Raw genomic sequence first — 25,849 nt, 5'->3', positions numbered from 1 at the left:
AGGAAGTCAGGGTCCCCCCCTTCCCCCTGCTTGGCCCACAGTTTCTATGGTCTTGGACCTTCAGAAAAGCAGAATTTTCAGACTTTGGCTCGACTAGGGGTGTCTCACAGGAGGACCAGCAGAGACCTGATTTCCACTAGGGCGAAGGCAATGACTCCAGACTGCATCACTAGTCCCTGTGGATGTTTCAACACCACCCAAGTTGCTCCCACCTCTGAGGCTTTACTCTCACCTATCCTGATAAGACTCCATTCTCAACTCGACTCCAATCCCCACACCTCCAGGGGGGCTTCCTGGACCTCTGGCCCTCGGATTACCTGGCGCTCTTGCCCCACTAAAGGGTGCACTGGAGGATGTACTGCAGAGGATTTGATACCCAGCAACCAATGAAGCAGCTTCACTCCACTGAAGGGGTTCAGAACAGGCCGCCCCCACTTATGCTGCTTTGGCTATTGACTATTTTGAGCTGAAGGCACTTGAGAAACAGCAGATGCAGGGAGGGCTCTCTGACTTTCCCCCTTCTACGTAAAAGCAGACCAAATTTCCTGTGAGAAAGGTGCCCTTCCTGCACCAGGAAGAGAACATGCTTATCACCAGAGGTGGGGCGTTGTCACTAAAATGGATCTGTACAAACCTATGAAAATAACCCTCATCTTCCATCAGTGTCCCCCATATATTTCCCGGTCACTGTCTCATGATTTACTGCCCCAGCCCCAGCCCCTTTGTCTCCTCATAGCCCCTTAGTTTATAATTCTTTGTGTAAAAGTGTACATAAGCTTTTGGGCTAAATGGCTTCTTTGGGTCTTCATTTTCCTCTTGAAGACTCCCATGTACATATTAAAATATTAAATAAATGTGTATGTTTTTCTCTGGTTAATCAGTCTTATGTCGGGCCAGCCACAGATCCTAAGAAGAGAAGGAAGTTTTTCCTCCCTTCCACCTCTCCGCTTGAAAATGTAGGGCAGAGAAATGGTATCATCTTCCAAGTGCTGTCCAGGAAGAGAATACAAAAACTTCTGCTTATTTTTCATCATAGCCTGTAACATTTCTATTTTTTTTTAATGAAAGGACTGGAGATTGAACCCAGGACCTCGTGCATGCTAAGCACACGCTCTACCACTGAGCTATGCCCTCCCAACGTGTCTATTTTTTGGATGTCTCACCATCTGTGAACATAATATATCACTGTTGTAGTATATGTGCATAATACAAAAATAACTTAATACACACAGAGGAGGTATGCAAAGAGAAACATTTTCCCTGGCGGAGGTGTAGTTTTGTGGGCCTCAGTCTCCCATGTGTAAATGGGAAGGGACTACCTGATGCCACGTGCAGGAAGAGTATGTGCTCTGGCATCAGGCAAACCTGGCTTTGAACCAGGTCTCTGCCACCAACTAGTTGTGCCACCCCTGGACCAATTCTTCAGCCTTTCTTAACTTCAGCTTCATCATGTCTAATAAGGGGTACCAATGCCTTCTTGCTGTAAGAAATAAGTGAGATAATTCATCTAAAGTGTTTGGCACATAGTAGGAGTTTTATGTTCATTCTTACTAGATATTTACACTGTTTACACAATTGAGGATGCCTCTGAAGGCATCTGAAGCAGAGAATACAAAATGTGTACAATGTGCACATGTTTTTGTAAATAAAACACACCCTGTGCATATGGAGAGAACTGTCCTGAGATGGGAGCAGTGACAGTGTTCTCCCTGGCATTGTAATGGTTTTCTGTTTTGAGCAGATGCACGCTGGGGAGAAACAGGGCTACTCACAGATGGGAGAGAGAGGTCAGGTCATTGAAGGAGCCTTCGGGGACGCTCGAGATGTCGTTGCCGTGGAGGGTTCTGAAGCAGAAGCACAGATCAGAAGGTAACAGCTCTGAACTCACTACCCTCTCTTGGTGTCCCAGGCTGGCCCAGTCACCCCTCCGTGCACTCCGAGCCCTGCCACCAGCAGCCGGAGGGGGCGTCCCCTTCACGTCAGGGGCACGGATGTTTCCATGCCCAGCTCAGCAGCAGAGATGTCAGGTGTAGAGGGTTTGGGAAAGACAAAGATGGGCTTTTGAATTAGACGGATTTGGGATGGAATCAGCAACCAGCCCCTTTCAGCCGGGGAACACTGCGTAAGTCACTTTCCTTCTTGGGCCTCCATTTTTGCACCTGAAACAGAGACAGCTGGCTACCTAACGGAGGCATTGTGTTTTCAGAGGTAATGTGAAGAACTGTGTTTGAGACCATAAGTTCCAGAGCTGTGCTGTGCTGCGTGCATTCAGACCCCGACTCTGTCGCTTACCAGCTGTGTGACTGCGGGCTGAGTTACTTACCCTCTCTGGGCCTTGGTTTCCTATTGTAAAATGGGAATGGAAGTAAAAGGATTTGCCACAGCAGCTGGTTGTGGGTACATCAGTCCATGTGGAGCCTGGCATTCTCTGAGCACTAAATGGTTACCCATTATTAATATTCACAAAAGGGTCTTGAAGAATGTCTGGTACAGATCAAGAAACTGGTTCTCTCCATATCCACCTGGAGAGATTTTAAGGGGGTGGAGAAATGCTATCAATCCCAGTTCAGGTGACAGAGGGAGATTCCCTGGAGCCGGGCTCTCATCTTGAGGGGCAGAGCTGGCATCAGCTACACATCTGTGTGGGTCTCTAGCTTGTGTGCATTTTCCGACAGTACGTCTGAGGGGCCAGCAACCTGCCTGGCATTAATCACACCTCTCTTCACTCTGCGGGGGAGTAGCTGGGAGCTACTGTCACCTGCAGAGTGGTGGCACGTACTGAACTTTCAATAAATGCCTGGAGAACAGGTCTGTGAAAAAAATTGAAGGAACACGGCTCTACTGCTCAAGTAACATGAGCAAATCCACAATTCATGGGTTGTTCCCTCCGTGGACGGATGAATCATGCACGGCCCACCAAAGGATCCCCAAACTGATGACTCACTTTGGATCTGGCCCGTGAAACGCAAGGTGGGTGACAGTGGCAGAAACTCAACGGTTTCCTTAGTGCCTCTGGGCACCGTCCCCTGGGCTGCGAAGGGAGCCCTAGTTAAAACAAAGAGGTGATGAACGTTGACCATGGAAGTGTGAACAGGATGATAACTTATGAATCTGCTCTTCTGTTTTCCTTTTAGCTGAGGCTGGCCTGCCCTGGGTCTTCAGCTGACATAGAGACATGAGCTTAACTACACTTAATAACGAACAGGGCTGCTCAAGCTGGCTGAGCTTTGGCGCTAATACGTATGCAGATTTCTGAGCCCCATTCCCAGAGATTCGGATTCAGTAGGCCTGAGATGCTGCATGGCTAACACGCTCCCAGGTGATGCTGCGGTTCCTGGTCCTCTGGACCACACTTAAGTGTCTGCCTCATTACCATAAGCGCCTCCCCTTCCCCCTCTGCCCAGATCCCTGGTCTCCTTGAGGGGCAGGGTGAAAGCTATCCGCAACACTTCAGCAGCCAGGAAATAGGATGAGGGTAACCAGTCCTCTGAAGAGTGTTCCTGGTAGCTCCTCACCATCCTGGGTAAGGGGCTGGAAGCACTTCTTAGCTCCTTCATCAGTACCATGTAGTCTCTCATTCATGTGGTTATTTATAAATCACACCGGCTCCCGCCTGCTATTAGCTTGGATGACTCCACGGCTGCTTGCTGTTTGGCAAACGCACCCAGCCCCACTGTTAATCATTTCCCAATGCAGCTCGGGCCCCTGGAGAGGCACAAAGCCCTAATATAAAAACACCAAATGACCCAGAGGCAGCTTTGGTGCCGTGACTCCTGCACGTCACACTCCCATTTATGATGAGCTGAGCCGCTGAGATCTCTCTCCGCTGCAGAGTAATGGGGCTGTAATTTACTGGGACGATGCTAAAGAAACCTGCCCGCACTGCAGCTTCTTGCTCCTGGGCTGGCCCCCAAAGGACTCCTGAACGTCCAACCACCCTCCTAACGGATGCCAGGGAAGCGGGACAACTGTGCCCCCGCAGGAAGCACTAGGCACTGCCCCCTCTAACCTCGCCTTCTCCCGTACACCTCACTGCGGCCTGGGCCTGGCAGGCAACTCTGAACTCAGCATGACTCATCTTTAAGCGCCTGGGAAGCCTTTCTCCCCCCTGACTCTTTGGAGGTGTCAAAGCAGACCAGGGAATTTCAGGATGTAGCTGAGGGCATTATTAGAGCAACCGGAGGGCAAGATCACCCCCTGTCCACGCTGGGTTGTCTATCCCCAGGTGCTCACAGTGTGCATGACAGATGGCAGGAATGTCCTTGTCCTAAATGTGGGGTGGGGGTGGGTGAATTCTCTTCTGAGCAAGCCAGGCCACTCCCGGGTGACCTGGGGGTTAACGTCTGGAGCCAGATGGCCTGTGTTCAAATCCCTGTTCTGATAATCCCTGTCTGTGCGACCTGAGACAACGGACTGATTCTTTCTGTGCCTCAGTCTTCTCATCTCTAAAATGGAGGAACTCTTAGTATCTCCTTGTGGTAGATACTTGTTTGGGGGTGTGCGTTGATCAACATCACTCTCCTCTTTTCTGTAGTGGTTCCTCCGTCTTCCACTGGGGACTCACCCCCTCCTCACTTCTCAGTCCAAGCGGTTTGGCCTCATGGGCAGAGCTATGGCCCAGGTCGGCCCAACCGGAGTCACAGCGATGGGGCTGAGGCTGAGTACGTGGCCTAAGCGGGCCAGCGAGGGGCACTTCTGGGGCTTTCTCTGGTAGGTTCATCTTGAGGGGTAGAGACTTATTTCTGACAGTACCACTGGAGTTCCTGCATCCAGCCCTAGAACCTAATGTTCTACTGAATTTTTCGGTTACCTGCATCAATAAATTCTCTTTTTCTGCCTGAGGTGGTTTGAACTGATTCACTTCCCCGTTAGTCAGGAAGGGATCTCATATACTGCTTGCTAAGCTGGTTGTAAGGATTTAAAGATACAATGCAAGTGGTTCAGCTGGAGCAGGACTCCATGCAGGGCCCACACACGATGTTAGCGAGGGTTGTTGCAAGCACGGTCACGACTCCTTCCCCTCCATGTTCTTGGACGTATTTCGGGCCATTCCTCTCAAGGCATGACTCACCTAGAGTAGAAACCTTATGCAGAGGTATCATTTCAAAGGTAGCAGTGAGTCCCGTGTTGGGATTCCAGGACTGCCGCACATGGAGTTTCTGATGTATTCCCAGGGCACATGCCCTTCCTGACTTCTGGGCCTCTGTTGGGGAATTTATATTTCCTCTGCCTCTTTTCCCTCCATTTTTAAAAACTGAAGTATAGTCAGTTCACAACGTTGTGTCAACTTCTGGTGTACAGCATAATGTTTCAGTCATACGTATACACACCTAGATTACTTCTCATATTCTTTTTCATAACAGGTTACAAGATACTGAATATAGTTCCCTGTGCTATACGGCAGAAACTTGCTGTTTACCTATATATAGTACTTATTATCTACAAATCTTGAACTCCCAGTTCATCCTTCCCCACCCCCTTCCCCATAAGTTTGTTTTCCATGTTTGTGAGTCTGTTTCTGTTTTGTAAAAACGTTCATTTGTGTCCTTTTTTTAAGATTCCACATGTAAGTGATATCATATGGTATTTTTCTCTTTCTGGCTTACTTCATTTAGAATAATGATCTCCAGGTCCATCTATGTTGCTGCAAATGGTATTACTTCATTCCTTTTTATGGATAAGTAGTATTCCATTGTGTATGTGTATATACGTGTATATATACACATACATATATATACATACCACAACTTTATCTACTCATCTGTCGATGGACATTTAGGCTGTTTCCATGTCTTGGCTATTGTAAATAGCGCTGCTATGAACACTGGGGTGCATGTGTCTTTTCAAATTATAATTCCCTCTGGATATATGCCCAGGAGTGGGATTGCTGGATCATATGGTAAGTCTATTTTTAGTTTTTTGAGGAATCTCCATACTGTTTTCCATAATGGCTGCACCGAACTGCATTCCTACCAGCAGTGTAGGAGGTTCCCTTTTCTCCACAGCCTCTCCAGCATGTAACCTTTGTAGACTTTGTAATGATGGCCATTCTGACCGTTGTGAGGTGATACCTCATTGCAGTTTTGATCTGCGTTTCTCTGATAATTAGTGATATCGAACATTTTTTCATGTGCCTATTGGCCATTTGTATGCCTTCACTGGAGAATTGCTTATCTAGGTCTTCTGTCTATTTGGGGATTTGGGGTTTTTTTACTTAAAAAAATTTTAAGTAGTGGTTTCTTATTTATTTATTTGGGAGGTATTAGGCTTATTTATTTATAACGGAGGCTCTGGGGACTGAACCCAGGACCGTACGCATGCTAGGCATGAGCTGTCCTGCTGAGCTGTACCCTGCGCCCCTGGAATGTTCTTCACTCCTATCCCTATTTAGGTAATTTCCCCTGGCATCTCAGGCTAAGCTTTGGGAGCAGGAGTTAAGAGCAGTGGTTCTGAGAGCAAGTCTCGGCTTCAAATCTCAACTTTATTCTGTGCTGGTGGTGTCACCTTGGGAAAGCTACTCAATCTTGCCAAGCTTCTGCTTCCTCATCTAGGAAATGGGGATAATAGTGGGATATTCTTCCTAGAGTTGATGGGAAGAGTGAATATGATGATGTCACTAAAGCATTCAGCCCAGTGTGCAGTGCATGGTCACGGCTGAATAAACGCGATATCTTTCAGGAAGTCTTTTTGATGGCCAACTCTGGGTTACGTCCTGACTTGTATTTCTGTGGCTCTTCCACAGATATGCCCCTGTATTGTGGTTGCCGACTTCCTTGTCTGTTTCCTTTTCCAGACCATGACCTCTCTGGAGCAGGAACTGTGCTTCATTCCCTCTTTCCGCCCCTAGTGTTTAGCGCAGCATTTAACTCACAGTAGGCATCTGGGAAAGGATGCATAAGTGAATGATCTTGAGGAAGTCATTCAACTTTTCTGAATCTATCTCCTTGTCTTAGACATGAGTGGTGTGGACAGAATAATTTCTAAGACTCACTCCTCATTTATAAAATTCAAAATTAAACTTTTTTTTTTTTTGGAGGCACCAAAGGGTCAAACAAGGGCCATGATTTGAAGGTCACAAGGAGTCACCTTCTGGCTCACCAGAACTGTCTAATGTTCAACAGCTGGTCAAACATTATTTTGATGTATTTATGGGAGAGGGTCAGTTCTGCATCCTTCTGTTTTGCCATCTTGAAGCCCCCTCAGTCAAAAATGGAACGAGGTTGTCTGGGAAGGGAGGGAACGCGCTCTCGGTCTCTGAAGATCATCAGGCAAAGGGCAAATTGAGCCCTAGGCAGAGAAATCTTAGAGAGAATCCAGGCACTGGGTGAACAGTGAAGAACAGCCCCATGTGCATACACAGCATATTTCAGGGACTAGGAGCTGAAAATACAGAGGATGATGAATGATAATCCTGTTGGCTCTGTCATGTGCACACTGAATCAGCCCTCCCAGTGCTAACTGATTCCAGGTGGCCCTCCTGTGGCTGGGGCTGCAGGGTGACAGTTGGGACCACACGCATATAAGGCATGTGGCTCAGTGTGGGGCAAAGATCAGGGAACACACAGATCCCTGGAGAAGGACTAGAATGTCCATGAGAATGTGCTCTTGCTGCTATTTTTAGATTAGGACTAAAGTAGGGAAAGCTTATTTTCACACAATGTTTTGTGCTCAGAGCTCCTTGTCTCTGAAATGTATTCATATCCACCTGCCAATACACACACACACACACACACACACGTGCGCGCACACACACTCTCTCTCTTAAATGTCTTTTTTCTTGCTTTCTGGAAGACTTGTTGGCCCTTGTCTATGGCTGAACCTTGAGGCTTATTCTCCTCCCTCACCCCAAACTGCCAGCATCCCTGGGTCTCTGACATTTTAATCAAATTAATGAAACTCTTCAGAATTGGCAAAAGAATATACAAATGTCCAAATGCAGTTACAGATGCTGCAATTTCCGATTTCAAAAATCATATTCTGAAAGAATGAAATAATGCCATTTGCAGCAACATGGATGGACCTAGAGATGATCAGACTAAGTGAAATTAAGTCAGGCAGAGAAAGACAACTATGACGTCACTTTTGTGTGGAATCTAAAAGAATGATACAAGGGATACAAAGCAGAAATAGACTCTCAGAAGAAACCTATGGTTACTAAAGGGGGAAAGGAGGGGAAGGGATAAATTTGCAGTTTGGGATTAACAGATACATACTACTATATATAAAATAAACACAAGGACCTATTGTACAGCACAGGGAACTACATTCACTATCTTGTAATAACCTATAATGGAAAAGAATCTGAAAAAGTATGTGTATATATATAAGTGTGTATGTGTGTGTGTGTATGTATGTATACACACACGTATATATATAAAGCTGAATCACTTTGCTATACATCAGAAACACTGTAAATCAACCTATACATCAATAAAAAAAAATTTTAAATCCTATTTTGTTTCTCATCCCCCCAAACTATACATGTTACTGGCTTCATTCATCTTCAACTTTGTTTTCACTTATTACAGAAACGACTATATTAACAGTTTGCTATCAGTGGGTCTTCTCATTTGCCCATGTCCCCTTACAGTCCTTCTCCATCGTCATCCATGTTCACAAGGTACAGCTGTAACATGTATACCGATCAGGGTTATTTCCCCACATCACGCTAAGTGGTAAACAGGTTCCCACACTGCTATCTAGTTTTCCTCTTTGCCTCTTTTAATAATTGCACTTCATCAACCGGTTGCCTCGTGCTTTCCTTGAACGCTTCCCCACTGTGGCACTGCTGGGTAATATTTAAAATTTAGGTTAAAAATAACAGTGCAACCAAGATCTTAATACAGAGAACTCTTCTCTCTCTCTCTTTTTTTTTTTTTTTGGATTAGCCTGTAGTAAAAATTCCTAGATGTGCAATTACCAGGAGAAAGGATACAAATACCATAAAAGAAATGTAGGTCATAAACACTAAAATTTTTCCTGCATTGGCCCTTATGCAGAAAATGGTTGCTCCCCACTGAGGTAGATGGTTGGAATGAGGGCCTTTAAGATTCCCTTTTTATCTGCGAGATCCCATGATTCTAAAATGATGATGCGAAAAGCCTACTCGTGCTGAACTCAAGAAGCACGTGCAAGGGGTTTGCGTGCGGACTGCTGGCGAGCTGATGACAGCCGTGGATCCGCAGCAGGACCAGCAAGATGCTGAGGGAGGAGGAGTCCCCGGAGAGGGGGTGAGGGGCGCCCCACTGCTCTGGCAAACAGACAGATGGACAGGCAGACATTCTCTCCCTTTCTCCCTCTCACATGTGGAACTGCCCCAACCAGAACTGCTCCAATTATGAACATATACACACAGATTCCATTAAAATGGCAGGTCCCACCCTCTGGCAGCAAACCTGTGCCCAGAACCGGAAGACTGGGACAGGAGACAACACGTTGGGATTGAGGTGGGGGGATGGTGGGAGGTGGAGGGGGGAGTGGGTCCAGCCCCAGCCAATGAGACGAGCCCGCTGTGCTCAATTTGAAGCAGGGAAATGGTTCTGCTGATGTCTCCATCCTCAGGCTCCCCAGAGAAGGTGGATGATAAATAAGTGGCAATAACAGATTGCACGCTGTCGGTGCAGGCACTTCTTTGCCCCCAGAGAATTGATTTTTAATAACAGCACAGATGACATGTGGCAGGAGTTGTCGCTGACACTGGTGTTTCATGGGCCTCAATAAATCACATCAGCCTGGAGGCTCTGGAATGGACCCGCTCGTTGGGTGCTGTTTGCCCACTGTCACTGGGTCCTGGGAAGGATCCCGGGGTCTGCAACCTCCTGACTGCTGAATCTTGGGCCAGTTACTTGACCAGTCTCGGCCTCAGTTTTCCCATCTTTAAAATGGGCATAGTCCCCTCAACCTCAGAGCACTGTTGCAGAAAGTTGAATGAGGTAATGACCATGAAAAGCTCCATAAAATATGGTTATCACTCTTCTAGTAATAATGGGCCAGAAGGGTAAGAAGGTGATAGGTTTGGGGGCAGAGGATCTGGCATCCCTGTCCTCATGGGAGTATCATTCAAAAGGTTCTCCCTTGTCAACAAAATAGGTGCACGATGAGAAGGCACGAAAATCAGGTGGCAGTTGGGCCTAGGGTTAAGGGCGGCAGTAGGGCGCCACTCCTGCGCTTGCAAGTGCTGACGTGAGAAGAGTCGTAACAAATGAATATTTACACAGTGTCTGCCCATGAGGCAGAGCCACGCTAAGTGCTTTACATACAGTATCTCATTTAATCCTCATACGACCCTGTGAGGCGATCACCATCGTTATCATGGGTGATTTCACGGATGGGAAGACACACAGCCGGGGAGGGCAGAGCCGTGCCTGGAAAGCAGGGGACTCCGTGGCCATCTGGTCTTTGCTCAGAGCTCATCTGCCTCAGTTGGCCATCCGCTACCCATGTGCAGGCCAGGGCCATGTAGGTGTCTTAAGGTGACAAGTTGTAAGGGAGCTGGCATGAAGGCTGCAGACTGCAGATCCCTGTTCAAAGGGGTGGGACTGCCCAGCCCTGCAGGAAGGCAGAGGGAAACCCTGGGACAGCCAGTTCTCTCCATTTTCCAAGACAGTGTAGAAATGAGGGCTTATATGAGAAACCTCCTGATATTTAAATGCTGGCCACTTATTAAAACTCTCAAGATCCTCTCTGGGTCAACTCAGTTGCTAACGGAGTGCTGTCTGTGCGCTGGCCCTGGGCTTCCAGCTTGTGCTCGCTGATCCACGAGCTTGGTCTCCCTGCAGAGGTTCACAGCGTTTACATCGCCCCTCTGAAGCCAGGGGGACCAACTGTGAAACAACGATCGTCAGTATACCGGAGCTGTGTAACTGCGCATCCTAACCCCCACAGGGAGGTGGTGCTAGGGATCCCATTTTGCACATAAAGAGGAAGAAACTCAGAGGGGTTAGGGACGTGCTTCAGGTTCCACAGGAGGTGGTGGGCTGGAACCGGGAACGGCTGGCTCTTAAGCATTCGCGGTCTCTGCCAGATTGAGCAAATTCAGAGAGCTGGGTGGGGAGGTTCGGGTGGGGGCAGAGTGCGCTGTGAGCCAAGGAGAGCGGGGACCAGGAGTGCTCAGCCCCGCCCGCTGTTCCCCGTGCACAAGGGGTACTCACAGCACGCGGAGGGACCGCAGCCCGTAGAAGGAGTGGACGGGGATGCAGCGCAGCTGGTTGTAGCTCAGGATCCTGCAGAAGAGGACACACAGGCTCTGTTGGCCCTTCCTGTTCTCAGTGCTGATGCATCCGTTGTCCACACCGTGGACCAGCCAAAGCAAACGGTTCCTCTACCTCCCCAGTGTTAATACACTGACAAAAATCAGCCTACCGACCAAAAGGAGAGAAACATCCCCCACAGCTCCAGGAAGCTCACTGGCTTCATTTCCCAGTTTGCTCCTAGGTCTCCTAGCAGGCTGGCTCCCTAACCAGCTTTGCCATCACCTCCGTCTATTGTCCAATGGTGAGTGCTTACAGCCTGCAGAGCTAATGGGAAATAAATGGGTCCGAGCAAAATAAAACTGTGTAGGGAAACCCTCCACTGGGAAAGAAAGTTCACAAATCACAGGAGGTTTTCCACAGAGGAACTTCTTCAGCAGTAATTACTAGGTGCCGACTTCTCTCTAACCACCCAGACAGTGACGTTCTGACCTACTTTATTTTCCTTCTGATGACTAAGGCCTGCCCTGTGCTGGGTCAGCCACAGCCCTGAGGATCACTACGGCAGAGAATGTAAGCCTGAGGGGACAAGGGAAGGATGGCCACAGGCCACTTAGTGCCAGGCCCATGGGTTTTTTGTTTGTTTGTTTTTTTTGGGGGAAGGTAATTGGGTTTTTATTTATTTATTTATCATGGAGGTACTGGGGATTGAAGCCAGGACCTTGCGCATGCTAAACACATACTCTACCACTGGGTTACACCCTCCCTACTCAGGCTCATATTAAACACAACACCACACTGTACTCACAGGGTGGAGAGGTGAGACATGTTGCTGAAGGTGTAGTTGGTCAGCACGCCAATGCTGTTGTTGCTCAGGTCACTAGGAAAAGTAAGCAGAAGGGTCACTCTGTACCGTTAGTTGCATCCAAAGGAGGTCATCCCCAACTTTCACACATGCATGCATGCCTGCTATCCATCCATCAATCTGCCTACCCATCCATTCATCCGCCCATCCATCCATCCACTCATCTGCCCATTCATCCATGTATTTGTCCATCTGTCCACCCATCCACCCATATGTTGGTCCATCTAACCATCTGTCCACCCACCTGTCCTCTGTCCATCTGCCTATTCATCCATCCATCCACTCACCCATCTATTCACTGACCCACTCATTAGTCCAAATGTTCATTTTTTAGTTGAAGATTTATTCAATCATTCAAATACTTGTGTTTCATTCATTCATCCACTTATTCAGCTATTCAATCAATGATGTCTATCCATACATTTTATTCTACCAGCAAAACATAACACATAAGGTAACAATTCCTCCTTGTTCTAGTGCTTTTTCTCCCTGATCAATTCTTCCTCTCCCAGTCCCTCCACCTTCCCTCTCGTCTAGCATTCATTTATTCCATCTTCTCAGATTCTCTCCTAGGGAGAATGAGGCTGGTGGGAGAGTGGTCCTCTGCCAACGGCAACCTCCAGTTTCTCCCAGAGCAGTGGCTCTCAACACTAGCTGTACACTAGCATCACCTGAGGAGCTCTATGTCCTCCAAAGCCTGGGTTTCATGCCCAGATATTCTGATTTAATAAGTCTAGGATGGGCCTGAGCATCAGTATTTAAAATAAAACCCAGCTGAGATGATTTCTATAATCAGCTGAAGCTGAGGGCCATTGCTCCAGGGCTCCCTGCCCCCTAAGCAGACAGGGCATCTTTAAACTACCACTTGCTCAAGGATCCGGGGTGATCTACTGGCAAGATGGTGAGGCTGTTGAGGGATGAAGCTCAGGGGACGCCTCGCTTCCTACACCCCCTGCCCCTAGGCCCAGCATTTCTACTCATTCAGGAGTTTCCGTGGGTTTGGGCAGACTTGGAGCCAGTAGCAGCTCCCACCTGAAGGAACCTCAGTTTGAACCATCTCCTTAGAACACTTTTGAGTAACTAAAGGAGGAGGAAGAAGAAATGCTCATTAGTGCTTTTAGCAAACACATGGGCAGCTGCAGCTTGCAAGAAACTGAAGACTGAGGGGTCTCAAGAATTTAACTGGGAGCCTGGAAGCTCAGAGGCTCTAAGCCAAGGAGGAAGGTGGTGCAGGTGGCCAACGATGCCAGGATCTGGGTACTTCTGCACGAAGTTCTCACTGGGTAAGACCTGGCACATCCGGCTGGTCCGTTCTTCCCGGCTGCCTCTTGCTACTCCATCCAGGAAGAAAAGTGCAGGAGTGCCGCAAAGCCCGCCCCGCCGCCCTCCCCACCCTCCCCACCCTCCGCATCAGTTTCCTGAGCTCCCCCAGGAGAGAAAACTACATGTCACACTGAGGCTGGGCTCCTTACATGAGTGTCAGGTGTCGGAGAGTGGACAGCTCCCTGGGCACGGCTGTTAAGTGGTTTCCTTCCAGGTACCTGAAAGAGAGATGCATAGTCATGCCGGGGAGAGAGATGCCGGACACACTGCCATCTTGTCGAGATGCCTCCCCTGACTTCCCAGGCTGGTCCCGTTTTATTCTCTCCTAGCTCTTTTTTTTCCCCCACTTCAAAGCACATACTACATGTGTTATTTAATATTCATTTGTGTGATTGTTCAACTAACGACACTTTTTCCAACGGGGCTGCTAAGCTCCATGATGGCAGGAGCCCAGGGATGGAGCCCACCAAGACTGTGTACAGAGTGGCACCCAGCAGGTGTTCACTAAGTTATCAGTTGCATAAAGGAAGCACTCACTTTGTACCTGGTCCTCACGATACACTTATGTGGCAGAGAGTCACAGTTGAGAAAACAGAAATTCAGAGATGTTAACACATTTGCCCAAGGTCACACAGCGAGCAAGTGGCTGAGGTAGGACTCAAACCCAGGTCTCTCTGACTGCAGTCTTACCACAGTTCCATATGGCCTCTACTTAGCTGCCAGAGGGTGCAGAGAGCTGAGCCGTGACTCATCTTAACCCCGATTCAGTGCTGCGTATCTCTGATGTGCATCCGGAAGCGCAGACACAGGGGCATGTTTCTGGATCCCTGTGCTGTGGCTCCCAGCACGTACGGAAGGCGAAGGGGTTCAGAATGAGGGCAGACCAACAGAAGGGGACTCCTGGACGGGCCAAGGCTGAGCCTAGACCAGCCTGGAATTGGGGTGGCTGCACTTCAGACACTTGTGTGTGGCTGAAGACAGAAGGAAGTTTTGTTTTGATCATGAATTACAAAGGTTACTACTACCTTCAAGAGGGGACACGGGGCAATTCACTCACTCCCACCCTTGCTGTAAACGCCTTTCCCTGGGCTTCCTGTTGCTCTCCGGACGAAACAGCAAAACCTTTAAGATGGCTTATAATGCCTGCTCTGATCCCCTGGGTGAGGCTCCCTTGATATAAAGCTCAGTTTCCTCTCTCATAACAGCCAACATCGAGCTCGGCTGTTCGTTGGCACCGTGCCTGCCTTAGGCTCCGTGAAGGCAGATCCTAGGTCTACCATCTTTTAGCGCAGGGCTTCTCAAGCTGTAATATCTACATGAATCAGCTGGGATCTTGCTAAAACTCAGATTCTGATACAGCAGATCTGCCGCCAGGTTGGAGAGCCTGCATCTCTGATAGGCTCCCGGGAAACAGTGGAGGGTCCTGATCTGCAGGCCACGTGCTGCAGAAGGAGGTGCTAGTGCCCAGCCTGGCCTCCAGGAGACCCAGCACAGAGTGATTGAATGGAATGAAATGGGTTAAAATACGATATGGCTAAGTCTGTCAGTGACCAAACCAGGCTTAGCCTAAAGGACAAGTTCAACTGAGTATTACTTAAATGAAGGCCAAGTGACTTTATTCCCTTGGCTGGCCCTGAGGGAGCCTCATGGCACAGAACACTGGGCAGGACCCCACATGGTCTTTGGTTGCCCCAGCATGTTGGATTAATGTCCCTTTGGTCCTCAGGCTTTGTTGTGCATCTATTACGTGCTAAGAACTATGCTAGATGCTGGGGGAGATACAAAGATGAACCAGACCCCATTTCTGCCTTCAGGGAGCTTGATCATCTGGCTTAACATTCAGCCACATACACATTTAGATCATGCCCTCAGGCAGAGGAGCTAAGAGAAATGAATTCACTGATGTATTCATTTATTCAGGCAGGAATATTTATTGGGCAAACGCAATGTGCCAAGTACCGTATATATTGGTGAATTAGGCAGGGATGGTGTCTACTTTCTGGTATTTAAGTATCTAACGGGTGTGTGGGAAGGAGGGATGGGGAGAGGGAGCAGGGGAATTAGAGGAGGGGAGAAAGAGAGAAGGAGGGAGAGAGAGAAGAGACACACATAAAGTCACGTAAATTATAAATTGTCACGTGTGCTTCGGAGGAAAGGAAGAAGGTGGTGTGATAGAGAGAGCCAAGGGCTTACTGCAGAAAGATGCAGCCAAGGAGGAGATGCAGCACAGGAGACTACAGCCTGAACTTGAACGGAAGAAGCTCCAGGAGGCCAGAGTCTGGCGGGTGAGGGGAGGAGCGGGAGGCAGGGCAGATCACACCGTTACCAGTTTATCCATCTGTCAGGATGGCTATTACCAAACAGGCAAGAGCAACACGTGTCAGCGAGCGTGTGCAGAAAAGGGAGCCCTGGAGCACTGCTGGTGGGCCTGAGAATCGGTGCAGCCACTATGGAGAACAGTATGGAGATTCCTCAAAAAAATTAAAAATAGAACTACTGTATGATCCAGCAATTCCACTTCTGAATTTTTTCGAAGAAATAAATTCAAAGTGTTTATTCAAAGAAAATGAAAACACTAAATTTGAAAAGATATGTGAACCCCTAAGTTCACTGTGGCCAACAAGTTCACTTCTGGGTATTTATCTAAAGAAAATGAAAACACGTGTTTGAAAGATATCTGCACGCCAATGTTCATAGCAGCCTTCTTTACAATAGCCCACATATGGAAGCAACCTAAGTGCCCATCAACAGGTGAATCCATACAGAAGATGTGGCACACAGCTACAATGGAATACTACTCAGCCATAAAAAAGAATGAGATTCTGCCATTTGCAGCAACGTGCATGGATCTGAAAGGTATTATGTAAGCAAAGTAAGTCAGACAAAGAAAAACAAATATTGTATGATTGCACTTAAATGTGGAATCTAAAAACCAAAGCAAACAAAACAAAACAGAAACAAACTCACAGACACAGAGAACTGGTGGTTGCCAGAGGGGAGGGGAGCCAGGGGATGGAAGAAATAGGTGAAGATGATTAAGAGGTACAAATTTTTAGCTATAAAATTAATAAATCACAGGGAGGGAATGTACAACATAAGGAATATAGTCAATAGTACTGTAATTGGTCTTATTGGGCAATCATTTCATAATGTATAAAAATATTGAATCACTATGGTGTACACCTGAAGCTAACATATTATATATTAACTGTAACTCAATAAAAAACCCCAACCCCCTCTAAAAACCAAAATGCAAGGAGAGGCCATGACTGCAGACAGGTGCAGGGGCTGGTGTTTCCAAGAGCTCCCTGAAAACCCCTTTCCCAACATCACCTGTGGGGCACTCACGCTCTGTGTGGTCATTTGGCCCTGCCCCTCATCACTGAGGGGCTAGTGGTGGTGGGGAGGAGCAGACATATGGGGGAGGCTTCCAGCTTTCTCTGCTAGCCAGGAAGGGTGTGTGGGGGGGTGGTAGGGGTCTGTGCAGCTGAAGGGGGGCAACCGCCCACTGCCCTGCAGGAGGTGTTTTGTGGACGGCGTGGCACGCAGGGAAGCTGGGAGGCAGGAGCCGGATGAATGAGCAGGGCTGACTGGGAGATGCTGGTCCAGAGAGCACCTCTGCTGGAGGGAGACTAATTAACCCCGAGGGAGGGAGCGGCTTGAAGGAGCCTGGCCTCACACCAGCCGTGACCTCTCACTCTTCTGCTGCTCATTCTCTCACTCTTGTTTGTTTGCTTCAATTATTTAGCAAACCTGAGGCATCTAAGACAAGACCCGGAATAAGATGCCAAAACTCCAGGTCTCCTTGGCAAGCACACTGGAGGGTGGGCCCAGGGCGTGGGCTTGCCCTGTGGCTTGAGGTAAGTTACTGAACCTCACACACAACACAATGACAAGGACGACAGCAAAACCCAAACAAAACTCACCAGCACTAGCTGAGGTGTATATCCCAGTGCTTTGGGAGAGAGACTCCAGTCTGTTATCTCATTTAACTCTTTGGAGTTGAGGGGTGTATTTTGCTGGGTATTTTTGTCCATTTTATTGGCAAGAACACTGAGGCTCAGAGAGGTAAGCAGAAAAGCTCAGGACCCAGGATCTGAACTCAGATCTGCTGGACTCCAGGGCCCAAGAAGTCAGCCCTGGGCTATTTCATCTCACCACTTTGTGCCCCTTATTTTCACTCTTGGTCATCTCAGCCCAAGAGGACGTGCTCTGCTCTGTGTCACTGATTTGCTCCTTCGCCCCGACCAGAATGTCAGCTGCACGAAGCAGGGGGTTTTGCGTGTTCTGTTTCCTGCTGCGTCCTAGGGCACTGTATAGTGCTCAGCTCGTAGCAGGGCCTCAGATCCTTGTTGAATGAATGAATGAATGAACGTGAAGAAAGGCCGTTCACAGGACCCTGGATTAAAAACACAGAAACCTACAGTAGTCTCAAGGAGCGCCCTGGGCCTGGCCCAACTCCACCTGCAGGGCAGGCCATGCTCCACAAATGCACCCATTTGCTGAGCAGTTGAATAAATGACCACTGGGATGCAGGGATGCTGACGGCATCCTCACCTGACACAGGGATGTTCAGGACCCTGGAGGATGGACGACACGACACAGATGATCCTGGAGCTCAGCATGCCAGTTCCCCCGGGTTCCAGCCTGGCTCCGGGCAGTGCTGTGCCAACCGCATCAGCCTCTGTCCCTGCTTAAATTCCTGCCCTGTCCTCCACTGCTTGTTGGAGAAGGGCCACCCGACTCTTGCCCAAACCCTGCCAAGCCTTTTGTGGTCTGTCCTGAATCAGTGAGGGTTCTCCAGAGAAACTGACCAACAGGGAATATGAGTATATTACACACACACACACACACACACACACACACACACGTATGGAGACAGAGAGAAAGAATTTATTTTAAGGAAGGTCAGGCCAGCAGATTGGAAGCTCAAGCAGGATTTTTATGTTACAGTCTTGAGGCAGGATTCCACCTTCTCCAGGAAACCTGTTTTTTGTTCTTAAGGCTTTCAACGGACTTTACGAGGCCTGTCTCCACAGTAGGGAGGGTAACCTCCTTTACTTCAAAAGTTAACTGACTGTAGATGTTGACTGCATCTACAAAGTACCTTCATGGCAATATCTAGCCCGTGTTTGCTCAAACAACTGGGCACCAAAGCCTGGCTGAGTTGACTCATGAATTTTACCCTTGCAGTCTCGGCCTGCCTCTCTGGCTCTTCTTACACCAAACTCTCCCTCGATCTCTGGTTCCAACTCCACTGACCTTACCCCTCTGTGAACGCTCAGTGCCCCTCTTTAGGGGGGCAGGTCTTGGTACTGCTGGTCCCTCTTCTCCCTCCTTGTCTAGTTAACTCACCCAGACGCTCAGACCCCAGCTCAAGCACTGCTTCCCTGATGTCATCCCCCACGCCCACCGGTGATGCCCTTCGTGTGACTTTGTGACGAATGGGGCAGAGCCACGCCTGTCTGGCTCACCACAGCATCCGGTACACTAGCTGGCAATAGCAGATGCTCAGGAAACATCACCTGTGTGATGAAAACCCCAGAACTCCCCAGGTGGAGCTGCAGTTGGCATGCAGAGCCAAGTGGGAGCGGCAAGGGAGCTGCTTTAAGTGCAGAGCATCCCTGGCGACCTGGCATTGCAGCTCAGAGGACGTGGAATCAAAAAGTTTCACTTCAGAAATGCAGATGCGGCTGTGTGGGATAGCTCTCTTTGTAGGAAGCCCTTCATGAACACTCTGAACTCCAAAGCTGCCTGTAGCCTGCAGCCCAGGCCCCAGAGGGACCCTTTCAGAAGACTGCACTCTTGCCCTGCCAGCCTCAGAACTACCAGAGTATTTCTAGCGGGTCAACCTATGCGTTGATCTGCATTTAAATGCTCTGTTTCAGCCCCAGCACAAGCACACGAGGACACATCTGCCTAGCATGAAAATCCACACAGAGCTCTGTCGATTGAACGGTCCCCATTTCTGTTTCAAGCTTTGTGCTGCTGACAAGGGCCCCATAGAGAACTCTTGGAGCTACTGAATGGTGAAGGAGCAGGAGGTTCGCCACCTTCCAAAAGCCCTGACGCCAGGCCAGGATTCTAACAGGGGGCCTGGGATGATGTGTGGGCAGCTCAGGAGTCAGGCAGCCAAGAAGGCTCATATTCTGGCTCCACTAGCTAATAGCTGTGTGACCTTGGGCAAGTTACTTACCCTCTCTGAGCTTGTGTCACCTCATCTTACAGTGCGGTTGCTAATAATCGCCACCTTGAAGCAATTATGAAGACTAGATGGGAGTCTCTGCGGAAAGCCCTGGAGCAGTGCCTGGCTCCAACAGTTTTGACTTGCTCAATAATGTTTGAACATACACATATGTATATACTTAACCTCTCTGAGCTTGCATCTCATCCATTTACACATGCGTATATGTTCATACGTATAGGGACACACCGAGACAAACAGATCTCTCTGGCCAACAATACATGATTACTCAGAGACAGATAATGATCCCATGGCTGTCTGCTCTCCAGAGTCTGCTTCCAGAGTAATATTTCTAAAATGAGAAACCGATCGTGTCACTTTGCTGCTTAAAATTCTTCCTCGGCTCTGCATTTCTCCTGGGATAAAAAGGCAGCCCTCACCACGGCCTACAAGCACTTACACATCCCCCTGCAAGTTTTCAGGACATGCCCTCCTCTCTGCCCTTCTGTTTGCTGCATCTTATCGTCTTCTTGGTTTCATGACTTAGAGATCTTCCCACCTTGGGGTCTCCATAAAACACGTTCTTCCCACTCCTTCCCCGTTTTCCTCGGAAACACTATTCCATGTCCTATCCGAAATGCTTCATTTACTGGTTAGCTTTTGTATGGTCTTTCTCCCCAACCCCACATTTGGGACATTGGGGATCTTATCTGCCGTGTTAGCTGCTGTGTCCCCAGCTTCTGGGACAGGATCTGACACAATAAACTCAGTGAACACCTGCCTGAGTGAAGGGGGCTCGCTCAGTCCCTCCCACAGATGGCCCTCCCTGCCTGACAGCCTAGAAGTGTCCTCTGCTGAAGCCATCTGCTGAGGTCTTCTCAGGGCCAGGGCTCCTAAGTGCGGCTGCGCCCAGAGCCAGTCTGCTCTCCAAAGATGTGACCAGCTCCCTCCAGCTGGCTGCGGGCAATTTCTGTCCCTCTTCCGGAGCCAAATAAAGGCAAGGACGCAGTCAGTGCTGGTAGTTGCTCTAGAAAGTGCTCTGGGGAGCCTGCCCAGCACAGGAGGTCACAGAAAGCAGCAGCCTCTTCTTGGGCAGCAGCTGGCATTGCTGGGGAAGGTCCAGCTGTCAGGATGGACCCTGCTGGAATCACTGACAGGTCCCTACTGCATCCCAGCAGGGGGATGCGTTTGCCTTCTCCCTGCTTGAATGCAGGCAGCAGGTTCCAAGGAGATGCAGAGCCACCTTCCACAAGTCCCCAACAACACAGGCCACGGGGCAGCGCGCACAGAGACCAGGGCCTCTGCCAAAGGGAGGGAGTTCAGTGGTGAGAGGATGGGCCTTGGGGTCAGACAGACCCAGGCTCATGCTGACGCTCTGCTTCTTGGCAATGTGATCTTAAGAGATTATTCAACCTTCCTGAGCCTCAGTTATCTCATCTGCAAAATGGCTACAATAATGGCTGCCTCGTAAGGTTGTTGGGAGGAGTAAATGAGATCCCACATGAAACAATCTGGTGCAGCTCCCGGCACAGGAAATGCTGCATACATGGCGGCTGTGCTAGACTTCACGCCGTCAGGACATTTTCCCTTGCTTTCCTCAAGGCTGCGCTGGGTAGAACTTCCTGGACTCCTCCCTATCCCAGAGCATATCTGTCCAGGCCACTCATGTGTGCTTGTCCCCTACTGCGCTGCTCTGCCCTTTCTCTTGCACGCACATCTGTCACCCTAACTAGACTGGAGAGGCAGAGAAAGCTTCCTTTGATCTGCATGCTGTACCCCAGACTCCCATCCTCCAGCCCCTTGGAACTAACTAGTGCCGGGCCGGGTCTCACCCTCGCCTTCAATCATTGCATTCTTGTCATCACTTCCTGCTGCACTCACTCTCAAAGAGCTGGGCCCCAGCCCCGTGACCTCCGGGTCAAGCCCCATCCCCATCAGTGGAGTGTGTGTGTGTGTGTGTGTGTGTGTGTACATGCCCATCAGTGGTGTGTGTGTGTGTGTGCATGCATGCCTGTACTGCCAGTCTGCTTCCCATGATGCCCTTAATTCACATTCCGACAGAACTTTCTTCCAACAGTGGTGCCTGCAGGGAGGTATGTCAAACTTCCCTTCTCCTCTTTCTCCTCTCCTTGGGATATCAGTGGCAGGACATCAAATCCATGGTCATGGTCCTCAGACCCAAATCAGCATCGGTGCTTCCTGGAGACTGACCAGGGGTGGCCTGTGTGGGAACACTGTTCACCCGCACCGGAGTCTCATTCTCCTTTCCAGCACTCAGGAAGATGCAGGCTTGCAGATTTTGTTTCCAGACCCAGGAAGGTTTGATGTTAGTAAACATTCCCTTCAATGCAAGCAAACAGGTTTTGAGGTGTAATTTCTTCCAGAGTGGTAAGCTTGCATCTAAAAAGCTCATGGTATAGAATACTAGAACTTTCTGAAGCCAATGAGGCCCCCACCTTTGAACAGAGTATTCGTGTCAGTGACCTTGGGGGCTCAGATGTCCCACATCTGTTTCTGCTCTGCTTTTCATAAGACTTTGCAGGCTTGCTTTCAAATCAGGAATTCATGCTGACCTCTCGCGGGTGTCTCTGTGTATTATTTGCCTGACAGTGCGTAATGACTGAGTAGTTCTCAAGTGCTGTCCACAGACACCTGGGAGGGTCCTCCTTCAGGGGTCTATGAAGCTAAAACAATTTTTGCAATAAGATTAAAACCTTGTTCTCCTTTTGCACCATGTGAATCAAACTGCTGGTACCTCAGGGTGAGTCAAGGCAGTGACACCAAATGACCTGTGGTCACTAGATTCTACAGCTCCATGTGCTTGCAGGTAAAAAGGAAAAGCCAGTGTCACTTAAGAATGGCCTCGATGACGCAGTAAAAAGTTACCAGTTGTATGATGCCTTGACCCTTGAGCACTCCACTTTTTAGTGCTGTGTGTGCATATAGCACCCCCACTGTGCAGGGTGTAGACTGGTTGTCCTGAGAAAAAGCACCTGTACAACTGAGTTACAAGCTGAACTAACAGGGTTTTTTTTTTTTTTTTTTTTTTTTACAAAACACTATTTTTACTTAAAAGAATGACTTGCAAACAGGTTTTTCAGTGATGTGTATTTAGTAGACAATTTCTTGAAAATGAACGGAGTGAGCTCATCACTTCGAGAGAAACAGCTCACAGTATCCGTGGGAGATGATAAAAATTGAGCTTCCAAGTGAAAATTGAAATTTTAGACAACCTGTAACTGCCACACAGAGCCTGACAGCATACCCTTACTTAAAAGATGTTTCTGATGAGATCAGTGGTGGTATTAACGGCTGTGGCAGATCTGATGCTGTATAATCCCATGTGCCAACCCTGGGAAGATCTGCACAACTGAGTGAACCAGTATTTCCCAAATGATGAGTGCATCCTGTTACAAGATTAAGCACAAGGGCAGGTCCTATTCAAAGTGCAAGGCAGGCCAGTGGATCTTAACGTAACAGAGCCCGAAGAACCCACTGACAGGTTCAGGGTCCACACTACAACCAGCCTTTAAGGAAGTGACCACTACGTGGTTTTGGTGTGTTATCAACGAAGATTATCCACAGTAATTTGAAAAAGCTATCAAAATTCTCCTTCTTTCCACCTACACATCTATGTGAAGCCAGATTTTTCCTTTTTACACTTCACCCAGAACCGCATATCCCAACAGAGGGAGTGCTGAAGCAGGTATAAAAATCCAGCTTCTTCCACATTTGTAAAAACGTAATGTCACGCTTCTCCGTTACATTCCTTTTGGTTTGTTTTTCATAAAAGTGTGCTTTTTATAGGAACATGCGATGGGTACACTATCGTCACGTCTAAATAAATTAACATATATTTAAAATTTTTCTCAGCTGTAGTTTCCAATATGGTATCAACAGATCACACTCACATAGACCAAAGTTCTTAGAGTCCTCAATGCTTTTGAAAAACATAAAGGGGTCTTGAGACCCCGAAGTGTAAGAACTTCTGGAAAAACTGCCAAGAGCATGGGATTCGGGGTCAGACTAAACTGCTCTCTGACCCTAACTGGGCTGCTTACCAAAGGTACGACTTGGGAGGTGGCTTTTACTTCTCTGAAAGTTCCTCATCACTGAAAGCAGGTCAGTGGCACCGTGGCCCTGCTTTTATTTTTTACTGAGGGTTGGTTGATGTACAATATTGTACTAGTTTCAGGCGTACAACGCAGTGATTCAGTATTTCTGTAGATTATACTCCATTTAAAGTTATTATAAACTCTCGGCTATGTTCCCTGTGCTGGACAGTGTATCCTTGTAGCTTGTTTATTTTATACATGGTAGTTTGTACCTCTTAATTCCCTTCCTCTCTCTTGCCCCTCCTCTGTCTTCTCTCCACTAGTAACCACTAGTTTGTTCTCTGTATCTGTGAGTCTGTCTCTGTTTTGTTATATTCATTCGTTTTATTTTTCAGATTCCACATATAAGCGATAACACAGAGTACGTGTCTTTCTCTGTCTGACTTATTTCACTAAGTGTAAGACCCTCCGGGTCCATCCACGTTCTGCCAAATGGCCTACTTCAGTGACAACTTGGGGGAACTGAATGAGCAAATGCGAGTGAAGCAAGTCTCTGTGTGGCCCGACTCACCCAAGAAGAGACTGTGGAGGGCAGACCCCCAGAAGGAAGGGCCGTGGAAGGTCTGCAGAGGGCTGCCTGGAGGAAAAACCACCGCCCCCTGGAGGGCACTGCCTTGCTCTCTCGTGCTGGCTCAGGACTCCCACACCCAGCCCTTTGGAGAAATGCTATGTAACTTTGTTTTTCCTCCTGCTCAGTGAATTAAACTTAATTTTGTTTTGTAAGTTGGCAGCTCTGCCTGAGATAACTAATGATGCCTGAGGGAGCTGGAAAGCCAGCGTTGGAAACACTGAATCTGGACTCGGCCAATGTTCCTGAACCAGAGGCCTCCGATCCGTCGTTCTCTGGGTCTGCCAGCTTTCACTTCTCTGGCATCTATTTCCCTGTCTCCCTCCACCCTTCCCAGGCACTCCTTCTCCCCTCCAGGAGATGGTTTGGAGACAGAGGGCTGCTCTCCTTGGTGAGCTTTGGAACAAATGTCTGGCCGAGAAAAGCACCACCATTTCCAAAACAGGAAACCAGGTCTCCTCCCAAAGCTCTGAAGTTTACTTTATAATTAAGGCCAATTATCTTTACTTCAATCTCTATTTCGTGAGTTTTTTTGGGGGAAAAGCATCCGTGGGCCCGTTTTCATGGCACTTTCTTCTCTTTGACAGGTGCCACTTGGTACTCAATTAGCCCAGGGAGGAGGCGGGTACCTGGGTCATTTTCTGCAGCCCCCACCCCACACGCAGCCTGGCCGGGGAAAGGGCATGGATCTCACTGAACTACGAGGATTTGCTCACACTGATCACCAAGAGGCATGGCCCCACCCCAAACCCAGGGCTGACAGAGACTTTTTAGTGTGTATCAAGACCTTCCTTCCTGTCCTTGGGCTGGCAGCCCTGGTTACCGCCTTACTGATTGTCAGGAGATGCCAGGAGCCACAACACACACCCAGGAAGCCCTCAGCTGTTGCAGACAAGGGCACACTCAGGTTCCACCCCAGGAGGTACGAGCAGAGCTGGTCAGAGAAAGGCTCCCTGGAGGGGAGTGTCTGGGTGGAATCTGTTGCTTGTGTCTAAGGGCATGTGCTCAGCTGGCCCAGAGGTGGGGGTGTGCCTGGGGTCTGCGCAGAGAGTGGAAACTTGAGATGTGGAGGTGGCATGGAGTGGATCTCCCTGCCTGAGCGGCCCCTCTGAGTTTCCACCAGTCCCACTCGGGGCTCTGCTGGCTCCCAGCACTCGGCATTTGCTCAGGCAGCCTCCCTCCTTCTCATTATCTGCTCCTCAACCTTTAGACCCCAACTCTGTCTTCACCCATCAGAGCAGCTTTCTCCCATCTCCACATTGAAGTCAAATCTCCCTACTTTCAGATGTCACAGAAACCTCGGTCCTCTTCTTTGTAGCACTTGTCATGTTACGTGTGCTTCTGAGATGAGCGAATGTCTACCTTCCCCTGTAAACCGTGAGCCCACGAGTGCAGGGGTCACGCCTGTTTCACTCACCATCTCCCCAGTGCTAGCAGGGTACCTGACACCCCGTGTGTAAGATGCTGCCTGCCCTCGCTGAGGCTCTGATGCCCCCTTGCTGGGACCCATTCAGGCAGGGCATCCCCAGGCCGTCTTGGTTGCAGCGGTGAAATGTGACGAATGCTGGTGGTGGTGGGGTTCCAGGGGTCAGTGTGGGGGTTACT

The 25,849-nt window shown here is 48.8% G+C and overlaps 1 protein-coding gene and 1 long non-coding RNA gene across 2 annotated transcripts in view; one reads left to right on the top strand and one right to left on the bottom strand.

Moving 5' to 3' along the window:
• Positions 1–25,849, bottom strand: part of SLIT3 (slit guidance ligand 3) — a 583,328-nt gene that overhangs the window by 43,103 nt on the left and 514,376 nt on the right. Inside the window, exons 21-24 of the mRNA XM_074350310.1 lie at positions 13,527–13,595; positions 11,998–12,069; positions 11,151–11,222; positions 1,773–1,844 (exon numbers count right to left, since the gene is read on the bottom strand). Of these exons, the coding sequence (XP_074206411.1) occupies positions 1,773–1,844; positions 11,151–11,222; positions 11,998–12,069; positions 13,527–13,595 (285 nt within the window). The remainder of the gene's footprint in view (positions 1–1,772; positions 1,845–11,150; positions 11,223–11,997; positions 12,070–13,526; positions 13,596–25,849) is intronic.
• On the top strand, positions 1,743–25,844 carry LOC141574649 (uncharacterized). The gene is made up of 3 exons (XR_012501594.1): positions 1,743–1,869; positions 17,126–17,237; positions 24,012–25,844. It is a non-coding gene; the product is annotated as an uncharacterized LOC141574649 (long non-coding RNA).

The sequence above is a fragment of the Camelus bactrianus genome, chromosome 22 (assembly GCF_048773025.1).
Source record: "Camelus bactrianus isolate YW-2024 breed Bactrian camel chromosome 22, ASM4877302v1, whole genome shotgun sequence".
Taxonomy (NCBI): Eukaryota; Metazoa; Chordata; class Mammalia; order Artiodactyla; family Camelidae; genus Camelus; species Camelus bactrianus.
This window is presented reverse-complemented; position numbering and strand designations above follow the sequence as displayed.